Source organism: Dryas octopetala, chromosome 7, assembly GCF_963921425.1.
Source record: "Dryas octopetala chromosome 7, drDryOcto1.1, whole genome shotgun sequence".
In the NCBI taxonomy this organism is placed as follows: domain Eukaryota; kingdom Viridiplantae; phylum Streptophyta; class Magnoliopsida; order Rosales; family Rosaceae; genus Dryas; species Dryas octopetala.
This window is the reverse complement of record NC_141372.1, coordinates 12,701,515-12,714,268: the sequence shown is the minus strand read 5'-3', so window position 1 is coordinate 12,714,268 and position 12,754 is coordinate 12,701,515. Positions and strand designations below refer to the sequence as shown.

The following is a 12,754-nucleotide window of genomic DNA, read 5'->3' as shown; positions in this document are numbered from 1 at the left end:
AAATAATTAAAAATCTAGAAACATGGCACGTAATTATTAATTTTTTTTCTTTCAATCTTTAGATTTTAAATTATTTTTTATATTATGTGGCATAATGTGTCATATTGTTAGACTATGTGGTATCCAATCAGCATTATTAATTTTTTTTTCTTTCAATCTTTAGATTTTAAATTATTTTTTATATTATGTGGCATAATGTGTCATGTTGTTAGACTATGTGGTATCCAATCAGCATTGTGGGAGTGCCACGTAAGTGCCATATCAGCATTTAAGAGATCTCTTAACTGTTATACTAACAGAAGTATGACATTACAACAAATTAGAAAGATAAATATGACATTACAAGATTTTAAATATAAGGTACTAAATTGAAATTTGAAGCAAATTTAAGGTACTAAACTGAAATTAACCCTTATAACTATATACCTCAATATTTTTCGTTTTTCAACTTCACATCTCATGTTGAAAAAACTTTCATTAAAGTACCTCAACTACGAAATTGTGTCAGTAAAGTACATTCGTTAGTCTGGCTACCAATGAGGCTATTATCTGATGACGTGCCAGATGCGGACCTCACCACCAAGGGTTTAAATTTCAAAAATTTCGGCGAAATTTTCGATTTGAGGAGGGGTCGAAATTGAAACCTAATTTTGTTAAATTTTCAGGATAATTTCGACGAAATTTTCGCCGGTGATATGGTTTTGGAATTTTGGGTTTTTGGAGAGGAGGCTGGGTTGGAGAGAAAAAGATGGGTTTGGGAGAATAATGGGGCGGTGGCAGGGGGCGCGGCAGGGGGGAGATCGAGGGAGAAGAGGAGGGGGCGGCGGCAGGGGGTGGCCGGGGGGCGCGGCAGGAGGGAGATCGAGGGAGAAAGAGGAGGGGCGGCGGCAGGGGGTGGCCGGGGGGCGCGGCAGGAGGGAGATCGAGGGAGAAAGAGGAGGGGGCGCGGCAGGGGGGCGACAGTGGAGGCGTGGCAGGAGGGAGAAAGTGGTGGGGAGAGAGAGAGAGAGAGAGAGAGAGAGAGAAGAAAAACAGTGGAAGGCTTTTGCTGGAGAGTGGAGACTCGGGGGGAAAAGAAAGGAAAGGGAAGGAAGGAAAGAAAAAGGAGAAAAAAAAAAGAAAGGAAAAAAAGAAAAAGAAGGAAAGAAAAAGAAGAAGAAAAGAAGGAAAGAAAAAGAAGAAGAAAAGAAAAAAAGAAAAAGAAGGAAAGAAAAAGAAGAAGAAAAAAAGAAAAAAAAAAGTAAGAAAGAAAGAGAAAAAAAATTAAAAGGTTTAAGGTTGATTGGGGTTTGGGGCCTTTGAGCAATTGTAAAGAAAAAAAAATAGTTTGAGTTTTCATTTGGCTTTTTTGAAGTTTCGTTTAGTTGTTTTTAAACCCTAAATATGTAAACTCTGATATATTTCTATATAAAAATAATTTAAAATACTCTAAAGAGCCTAAACCCTAATATCATATACCATATTCTAGTTTGAGGTTTTTGGGCAATTGAAAAAAAAAAATGATTTGAGATTTCGTTTGGCCGTTTTGGGGTTTCATTTAATTGTTTTTAAACCCTAAACCAATAAACTTTAATACATTTTTATATAAAAAATAATTAAAAATATCCCAAAAGGCCTAAACTCTAATATCCTATACAATATTTTAAATAATAAAGAGTATAGATTATAAAGTATATAGAATTTAGTGTATATATTATAGAGTATAAAGAATATATTAATTTTATTTATTCATTATACTAATTTTATTTCACAGTATTTACCTTCAGCGCGCATTATATTCATCTTATATCACATGAAACTTACTATATAATTTGGTTTCTTCAATGTTTTTTATCAATGTAGTAAATAATATGTTAAATAAACATATAGTAAAGTTTTATTCAAAATTTTCGTATTTTGATAGTAATTTCCATCGTTTCCGTTTAATTTCTGTCGAAATTTAAAAATCTTCGAAATTTTCGTCGAAATTTCCATCGAAATTTTCTCGAAACCCGAAATTTTATTCCTTGCTCACCACTAAGTGTTATATTCACTTTTAAAAATAGTAAGTTGGACAAAAAATAATAAAACTCTCTCGGCTATCTCACTCTCTCCCTCCTCCGTCGCAAACCCTCTCTTTCTCACCTCTCTTCCCAAAATGCCATAGCTCCAGCGTTACCAATTCAAGTCTATGGTTCGAGCCTTCACAGAGACCCGACCCAGAGCACCGTTGTTGTCGATGAGTCTCTATGAGTTCCTCTGGATGAAGCACAATGCCTCGTATACAGAGATCAAGTCAGCGTGTATCGGAGCAACATAAGCCCAACGATTGTTTGAGTATAACCAAAAACATAAACAAAGAATCAACCTCATCCATTGTCCCTTCGAGATTCTAGATTTCAAAATCAAAATATTTTTTGGGTGTTCTTCCAATTGCCTTTTTTGGGTGTATTGCCAATTTGGAAGCTTGGTGATTTTTTTTTTTATTGTTTTTATAATTTTTATTTTCTATTTGTAGATTGGAGTGGGTGAATAATGAAGATGATGGGGAGTTGCAAAAGAAGAATGGAAAAGAAAAAGGTAAGAAGAAGAAGAAAAGATAAAGGGTAGGTGCTTTTGGGGATCTGCAAGAGGTGGAGTTGTAGAAAAAAGAAAAAATGAGAAGAAAAAGGGTTGGGTAGGGATCTACACGTGGATTTCTTTTTCCTTTTTTTTTAATACAATTATTTATTTTGTATTTAAATTATTTTTAATAGAAAATTAAGATTAAATATTAAATTCCAATAATTTTTTCGTATAGCATAAACACCATATAATATTTCAATTGAACTACCAAATTTAAATGTAGTTTTTTAGATTAAGTCACAAATATGTTGGCCCATTTGATTTGAGCCTTTTCCATTTGACATTTTTGTCTTTTGACCCACATATGATGAGTGTTAGTTCAAATTTATAAGGTTTTGACAAAATTGTCCTTGAGGCTTTTATATTATCTTGAAAATTTGTTAATGTTGTCTCAACTTCACATTTAGTTGTGATTGTACGACACTCACAACTTCAAATTTAGTTGTGACTGAACGACAATTACATCTAAGTTGTGAGACAGTCACAGTTAAGTTGTGACTTAATTAGATTTTTTTTAGAGAAATTATATACAATATAGTATAAATAGAGGTTAAAACAATACTTTTACTCAAAATAATACATAGTATAGTGGTGTGAGTTGTCTCTTTCAATTTACCAAGACAGTCACAGTTAAGTTGTGACTGGATTGATTTTTATTTTTTTAATACAATATAGTATAAATTAATGTAATATTTGTGATGTAATATTTTTTTATTTTTTTATTGTAGTGGCATGTGATGTAATATTTGTAAATTCTAATACCTTTTATTTTATTATTTTGTTTGACTTTTCAACTAGTACCTAATCTAAAATGCTATTTAATTTTGGTACAATAGTACCTAAACTAAAAAATTATTGAAATTTACTAATTAAAATCAATGTAACTTATTTTTAAAGGTTTTATATGTTTTTTTTATTATCTTTTATTCAAGTGATTATTTTTAACAGTTAAGTTGTGGGATCTACATGTATCATATCATTAAATAAAATACTTCTGGACAATCAGATTAACGAATGTACTTTACTGATACGGATTCGTATGGGGTACTTTAGCGTAAGTTTTTAAACCTAAGGTATGAAGTTGAAATACGAGATAACGTTGAAGTATATATATAGTTGTAATTAAACTTTAAGTTTTTAATTTATATTGTGAAGGTCTCTTCCATTAAAGGATTCTCAAATAATTTTATTCAAAGAATTCTTTGTGGGGTTTACTCTATATTTTATTTCTACGATTCAAACTGTCTATTTTTTGGGTCTCTATTCAAATATTACCTATGCACAAAATTAGACAAATTGAAAAATGTTTATGTTATCTAATTTTATTCAAATAAATAGACGAACAAAATATTTTCAATAAATACTTAAAATGATGACAATTTAATCAATATAAAATTAGGATTAGATACAAAATATCAATGGCTTTTTAGCAAAACAGCAAGACACTAATTTTTTTTAATTTAGGTATTAACATAGAGTAAAACATTTGGATTAGGTCACAAATCAGTTTGCTATACAGTTGTGACTGTCGAACAGTCACAATTGTAATTGTTTCAAATTCATAAAATTGAAAATTTATAAGGGTTTAATGCTTTTGATTTAGACTTGGGGAATGAAATACTATAACCCAGAGACTAAACATTAAAATTTAAGCTTTGCAACTATTGAAAAAACAACAAATTAATAAAAAAGTTATGACTGTTAGACAGTCATAGTTCGGTATAATCATATTTTTTTAAATTGGTACATAAATTGAAATTTAGTATCTAAAGTGAAATGACATAAATGTTTTAATAATTAATATTGCAATTTGGTACCTAAAGCCAACAGACCTTTTAATCAAATAGTTAAATGGTTTTCCATTGATCTAATTTTTTTAATGGATGATCATTCAATGAAAAACAAAAAAGTTGATGGCTCATGACTCTGATCATCAAAATATAATGTGGACTAAGCCCTGCAAGGAATTCTTTAAATAAATCATTTGAGAGATCCCTTAACATAAGCTCCCTATCTCTTTGTGTACCTCAATATGAAGTGATGTACAGATCTGTTCGAATTTGGTGTCCCTTATATTGAGGAGAGAGAGGATAAAGGAGAAAGAGAAAGGAAAGAGAAATGATGACAAGTGGTGGGGGGGAGGCATCGTGCCGCCGTCGCCGATTTCTGGATCGACTGATGGTGACGAGAGGTGTAAGTTTGCTTGGTGGGTGCGATTTCTTAAATATTTTGATTTCTGAGAAAGAAGAAGAAAAATAGGAAAGAAGGAAGAAAAAAGAGAAAGAAAGAAGGAAGGAACAAATAAGGAAAAAAATCTGTACGAATTATTTTTCATTTTTCAATTTTTTTTGTTTGTTTGTTTATTTATTTTTAAATATTTAAAATTAACAAAAATCTTGTAATTTTTTATTTTTTATTATTTATTTGTTTACGTGGCATCATAAATCTACGTGTCTATTTTTAAGAAGTCAACTCAACGCTAGTGGTGTGCTACGTGTGCGCTTTGTCATCGCCACGTCATCACTTAACAATGTTTTGGATGAAGAATTTAACAGAAGTATGTAATTGCAAAAAAAATAAAAATAGGGTATAAGATCGTTGAAAATTGAACTGAGAGTATCAATTTGCAATATGTGGCAAACTAAAGGCCCTAAATTGTAGTTTGCTCTTATTTTATTTTTGAGCAAATTACACGTAGGTACCTCAAGTTTACCCTATATTTCAACTTAGTACCTCAAGTTTAAAAAGTTGCAAGTTAGTACCTCAATTTTCATTTCGTTACAACTTCATACCTCCGTTAGCTTTTCCATCTGAGAGGCCATTAATTGCCTACGTGGCACATTGACGTGGCTTTAAAAAATGCCACATAAACAAAAAAATAAAAAATGAAATAAACTTTTAAAAATAAAAAAATTATAAAAACAAAACAAAAAAAATTAAAAAAACCAATAATTCAATTAAAAACAAACAAACAAACAAAAAAAAAATCATCAAAAAAATCAATCAAAATCATCAAAAAAATCAACCCAAAAAATCCACAACTCATTGTTCTTCTTCCCCACCTAGTAACCCTTTCTCATTCCCCACCTAACAGCCACCCCCAAAAACCCGAGCAACCCTCCTCCCTCCCAGCCACACACTCCGCCGCCGAACCACAACCCAAAACCACCACCGAGACCCACACAAATCAACCCTCCTCCCTCCATTGTGCTTTTGCAACTCAAAACCACAACCGACCCACCAGTCACCACCTGAGACCCACCCCAACCCTCCTCCCTCCCAGCCACACAAATCAACCCAACACCCGAAACCCCAAAACCTGAGCAACCCTCCTCCCTCCCAGACCCCGTTGCTGAACAACAACCCAAACCACCCCAACCCACAATCACCACCCGAGACCCACGCCAACCCTCCTTCCTCCCAACCACACAAATAAACCCACCCCTCGAAACCCCAAAACCTAAGCAACCATCCTCCCTCCCATACCCTGTTGCCGAACCACAACCCAAACCACCCCAACCCACAACCACCACCCAAGAAAGAGAGGAAGCGAGAAGAGAGATTCGCTGGAGGTGCCGTCGGCCCTTGGGTCTACTTTCAGGCGATTTTCCGGGCAAGTGCAGGTAGAGGGAGGAAGCGGGAAGAGAGAGGAAGAAGATTGGGTAGTCTCGCCGGAGAAAGAGATCGGGAATAGAGACGAGAGAATGAGGGGGGCGGCTGAGAGAGGGAGAGAAGAGAGAATCGTGGGGGAAGGGTAGCTGAGAAAGGGAGAGATGAGAGAATTGGGGGGCGGCTGAGAGAAGGAAAGAAGAGAGAATTGGGGGGGGGGGCAGCTGAGAGGCAGAGAAGAGAGAATCAGGGGTAGGGGCGGCTGAGAGAGGGAGATGAGAGAATAAATGGTTTTTTTGTTTTTTTATAATATAATTATTAGCCTTTTTAATTTTTTTGTTTTTTAAAATTATTTTTTTATTTTTAAAAGTTTATTATTTTATTTTTGTCTATGTGGCATTTTTTAAAGTCACGTCAGTGTGCCACATAGGTAATTAATAGCCTCTCAGACAGAAAAGCTAACGGAGGTATGAAGTTGTAACAAAATAAAAGTTGAGATATCAATTTACAATTTTTTAAACTTGAAGTACTAAATTAAAATATAAGGTAAACTTGAAATACTTACGTGTAATTTGCTCTTTATTTTTTATATTCACGAGATGGCCACAAATCTACCATAATTACAAGTTACAAGGCCTGTCATCCACAACATGTCTCCATTTCATTTCTTGTCACCTTCCATACCCCATCCTTGGACTTTCTCACAATCACAAGGTCCCACTTTCTAAAGCTCCATTGTCTTCTTTATAAGCATAATAATATATATGCCAATTACCATCTACCTCTAACTCCTCTCTTCTACCAACTTCTCAGCACTTCCTACATCCTCAGCTCTATTTTCAAACAGAGTACTACTGTTAGCCCAAAATGGATGGATATTCCAAGATCAAAATCATGGATTCCCAGAATTCAAGATCCACAGATTTTTCAGATCTTGTTTCATTTTCCCCAACTTCAAAATCCACCACAAACCCCACTTCAAAAATCCCAGAAACCAATGTGCAGATCAAGAACACCACCCAATTAGATTCTTATTGTCAAGATGATGAGCAAGAAGGCAGGTTTGGTGGTGGTGTGAAGTTGAAAAGGAACCGCTCAGTGTCATCTTCATCATCAGCTGCTTCTGGGTTTCAATCTGCAGTGAAAGGAGCCATATTCTCAATGAGGAGATCCTCTTCAACAGTGTCAGAGAGGTACTGCAGGATCCATGACCAGTCTGCAGCTTTAACTTCACCCATTGATGATGAAGAAGCTAACTGGGAGACGACAACAACAACAACCACAACAAGATCTGTGAAGAAAAAGCAGAGGGGAGGCAAGATCTTTAAAGCCTGTAAGCGCCTTTTTGGACTGTAGCTTCTGCCTCTTTCTCTCTTTCATAGTCGCATACATTTTGAAAGATTGAGTGAAATTTAATTAAATTAAATTAATGAGTATAATCCACTTTTTTGTAGTAGATTGGTCCACTCATTTGCTCTGTATCTTGTTTTTTTGTTGTTGTTGATCCTCTTGTTAATTATTTGAAGAGGAAAAGTGAATTTTGTATGCTGTCATTATTAAACAATGTATCAGATTTATATTATAATATAAACGAATCTACTTTGCATTGTTATTATTTACTTTCAAAGTTTCAATTGACTTTATAGTTTATACACAATTCGAGCCAATTAGAAGGGCTTTGGTTAATTTATATTCTCACTTTATTTATTATGTGTGTGTGTTTCTTTTTTGTTTAGAAATATTCCCATATACGTAACTTATTAACTTCATTTATGATGGATTTCATTTCATCCATAAACCACCAATGTAAATGCAATGATAAGTTGATAACGATGCATGTGGTCCTTATCGGCCTTCTCACGAATGTACGTGTCTTTTCTTTTTGGCATTTTGCATTGAAACTTGCACACGTCTTGACTATAAGTAGATCCAAATATACAATTCAGTGCTAATTAAATAGTTATTTACACATGTATTTTCTGAAATTTATCATTTTTTCACATATTTTTTAGAATTTCATAAATTATATATAAAAAATTGACTGATAAAGTGGTGTTGAGCACTTGTTGCAGCACTCGGTTGTTATAAAAAATGGACTACCGAACGCTCGGCGACGAGAATCCACAAAAAAAAAAAAATACAGACGCATCCACCATGGAGAAAAACTATATATATATGTATGTATGCAAAATAGGTGAGTTGGAAACACATGCAAAAAAGAAAGGCATGGAAATTGGAGAAATATTAATTTGAAAGAAGTTTTCCTAATTTACTATTTTTAAGATTTTGTGCCCTAGAAAGACAAAAGATCCATGTGCCCTAATATGATGTGACAAAATTAGTTTTAACACATCACTATTTATTTGCTACATCAAATTAATATTATTATTGTTAAAAAACTATTTTAACCAATTCAAATCTAATGGCTGCAATTACTATTTATAATCCAATGGTCTTTTCAACAACCATATCATATTTTTAAAAAATTAAATAGTCATATGTCGTTCACAATCTTCGTCTTCTTCTTCCATCCGAAGTCTTTCTTTTCATTTTACTCTCTCCCTCTCTCTCTCTCTCTCTCCATTACTCTCTATTCTTTATCATGACAAAGAAAGAGATAGTGATAAAAACCCCTTTTGATTTATAAACATAGAGGCAAGTTGGACTCTTAGAAATTGAGCCCTATTCCCTATACCCAAATTTCATATATGTAGTAAATAGATGAAAGATTTGAGAATAAGGTTTTCCATGTTTGTTAGGTTGGGTTTAATGGGTTCTTTATATTTTCTTAAGAAATTCTATGATCTCTTAATACAATACCTCCGCAGAAACTTTTTATTTTACCATTGATAAAAAAAAAATCTGGGTTACTATTGGTTTTCTTATAAAATTCAAAGAAACCATGAAAGAGCACAATATTGGAAAATTCCTATATATCTAAATATCTGATAGAAAAAACGACGGCTTGGGGTTTTGTTGCTGATGGCCTTCCATTGGATTAGCTGTTGAATTCACTACACCATTTATTGCTTAGGATCACTATTTTTTTATGTTAGCTATTGATGCAGTAGCCACTATCAATAGTTTTGATTTATCAATTGCCACCCTGTAGTCATCATTAAGCTGATGGTTGTTCAGAATGGGGTGTCAAAGTGGCTAAACAAACCAATTTTTTGGAATGGTCCATTATAGACCAGAACTGTACTTTTCTGCTGACAGGTTCTGCCTCCACCAATGTTGCAGATAGTTATTCAATTTGTAGAAAATTTATATCATTAAACAATGCCTTCATGGACTTTGGTGACTAATTAATTAGGATTCAAAATGCATTTTGCCACCAAATTAAAATTGCAGCTATTTGAACTGCAATTTTTCAGTTCTAGGCTATTTGCAGACCATTTTCCCACCCTATTATTTTTCAATGGTGCTTGCTGATACTTACATTGCAGCAAGAATTATGCACAAAGTCAGACCACAACACAATGTCAATTAAATCTTATATTACAACTCATTCCATGCAGGAATTCATAAGTTTTCTTTACACCAATTTACAAAAGAATACAACCAAAAGGGAAAAACTAACCCTGATAAATAGAGAACCCCCACATTGCCAAAAACATATAGATCTAATGTATACAAAGAAAAAAATAATATAATGTACACTAGAGCTATCACCAACTCATTGACATTTGCATTCGTTGGTGTTTAGAACACTAGATCCCGCTGTCTTCCTCACAGCCTTCAAAGTTTACATCCTACAATTCACATAAAAAACAAAATAAATAGAGAGAGTGAAGGAAATTGTAACAACTTCATTCACCCAATAAGTTATATAAAATGTCTTCATCCTTATAACAGTAAATTGTTATTATCAATTTTATAGTATAACATTGCAAGATATGATAAGAACTTCAATAACAGTGAGTGTGAAGGCATGACATTCTATCTTCAAATTGTTTAATTAAGAAAGAATTAAGCAGCTTGAAATAGAAACCTGAATGGAGGTTGCTGAGTTAGTAGTGATGTCGAAATAGTTCTTAATGTTGTCTACAATTTGCAAAGATAAAAACATTGGTAATTAAGATATATATATATATATATATTTATAAGTCCTATAATGTAGGATCAAATTTGGGAAGTCCAGGTGCAGCATTGTGACGGGGCAAAAGTTGAAAATTTGTATGATAGATAAGTTGTCATGTAATTCGTATGCTCTTAGCCTCACACAATATTCCATGAACTTTCTTGTGGTAAAGTGGGTGCATTAAAGCCTCAAGTATTATATATGTGTGTGTATATATATGTAAACATATAGGTACAAAAACACTACAGAGCAAATAACATATCCAGAGAACCATATAAAGAGCAAATACCATAAATAAAAAAATAAAAAAACCACCAGAATATGTGAGCAAAGAACATGCCAAATTTTGTAACCTGTAGGAACATGACAAAAAATTATTAAACCCAAATCAATCTCTTTGTCTCAAAACTCAAGAAACTTATCAGAAATTTAAAACACTTGCAAAAAGAGAGATTAGAGGAAGCTCATATACCCAAACAAGAGCATAGAGCAGTAGAGAGAGCTGAGAACAGTAAAGAAAGCAGAGCAGGAATTATCCTGAAACTTGAAAAAATGAACTTTTTCAGACAAAAAAAAATCTAGCAATCTAACATGTAGGCATTAATCGAAAATTTACAAAATCTGAAAAAACAAAATTACCTTTTTTGCGATTGTGTTTGGGTCTAAAATGTTGGGATTTAAAGGGATCTTAGGATTTTTGGGTTGAGGGTGGAGAGGAAAATCAGGAGAGGCGGAGGCAGACGACGGAGAGGGAGCTGAGCGAGTGGGTAAGACTTATTTTGGGCATTTTTAGGTCTGGGCTTTTGGCTTTCGTAGGAGGTGAGGTCGTGAGAGACAGATGGATGGAGGAGTTCAGATCGTGAGAGATAGAGATGAGGGAGGCGCGCGCATCTGATGTTAAAAGGAAAAGGGAGTTAGAGTTTCTATATTTAGAGCTTTTTTTTAGTGAGAATTGGCTGATCGAGGTTATGTTTAGTGGGACTGGACTGATGTTATGTTTAGTGGGAATGAGCTGTAATAGTGAAATGGGCTTGTAACTAATAATATTTAGAGCCATTTACAGGCCGGTCTAATTTTCCCTCCCATCTTAGATTAATACCTTAATATTTTTTAATTTTTGATTGAGATCCAAAAATATTGTTTAGATGTTTTAAATTTAAAAAATGTCTAATATTATCCTAAAATTAATAATATTATCCAAGTTTTATATTATCTTAATATTATAATGTTAGCATATTATGATATTATAATATTAGCATACTATAATACTATAATATTATTATATTATCTTAAAATTAATTGTGAGATTTAAATTTTATTAATCTAATAAAAATGCATCAGCCCAAAAAATAGAAAATAATCAAATAAGGAAAAAAATTCTTTATGGGTACATTTCAATTGTATCAATCGATTAATGGTTTGTCGGTGTTTATGTTAGTGTTTAGCTCTGAGATTTTGAGCACATAAATGCCTCTACCAAGTCTATTCTATACCCTAGGAGGAAATGAGGTAAAAAGATAGGGATTTACCCTTAAAACTCAGTGAAGGAAGTAGCATGGTCGAGCGATCGGCGGCGAAAACCGAGCGTTCGGATCAGATGCTCATGTTTGTTGGTACACACCTAATCGAATATATATAAACCATTATTAGCTATATATACAATTGAAAAAGTCATAAAGCAACAGGTCAAGGACAACACAATAGCTAAAAACATTATCAAGTAGCAGTCCACTACCATTATTAATGGTCTAGTTCTATTGTAAACTTATATTACATAAAGCATTCCTGGCAAAAAAAAAAGAATGCTAGCAATTGCCAGTTTGCCACCATGGAAGAGATTATGATGTGATGAGTTTTTAGGGGTTAAACGATTTATGGCTTGGATATATATTTTTTGTTTAATTTATATTTTATAAAATTTATAATAAAGGTTAAAATAATATTTGTAAAATCTGATGTGACAAGAAATAATGAATTTAATTAAACAACATTAATTATTTTAATTGACATGTCAATTAGGGCACTCTAGCTAGCATTAATGCCTTTTTAGTTTTAAGAACTTGAAAATAATTTTTAAAAACCGGCGGTGGCCATTGCCATATGACATGGTGGCACCACCACTAGAGGTGCCAGATTTCATGCATATATATAAGCAAACTAATTCCTCAAAAACAAGAGTAATCTAGGAGCTAGTGTGGTATATATATATATATATGTAATTCCCTTTCCTTGAGCTGTACATGTACTTACGAAACTATATTTATTTATTCTGATAATTAAATCATTGGCTTACAGCATCTTTTAATTTGGATGATAAATTGATAACCAAATTAAGCAAATCATTGAACAATCTAGATCTTATCATATCTCAAATAAAAGAACGACAGTATGTACAAATTAAATAGTCAACCTCAGAAACCTAGCTACATAAAATGAAACTACAAAAAAATATGTCTT

The 12,754-nt window shown here is 33.1% G+C and overlaps 1 protein-coding gene across 1 annotated transcript; it reads left to right on the top strand.

Moving 5' to 3' along the window:
* The first annotated feature begins 6,982 nt into the window (after window positions 1–6,982).
* Window positions 6,983–7,825, top strand: LOC147279815 (uncharacterized). Its single transcript, XM_086252327.1, has one exon. The coding sequence runs from the start codon at window positions 7,081–7,083 to the stop codon at window positions 7,567–7,569; it is 489 nt and encodes a 162-aa protein (XP_086108453.1). The 5' UTR covers window positions 6,983–7,080; the 3' UTR covers window positions 7,570–7,825.
* Window positions 7,826–12,754: the final 4,929 nt, after the last annotated feature.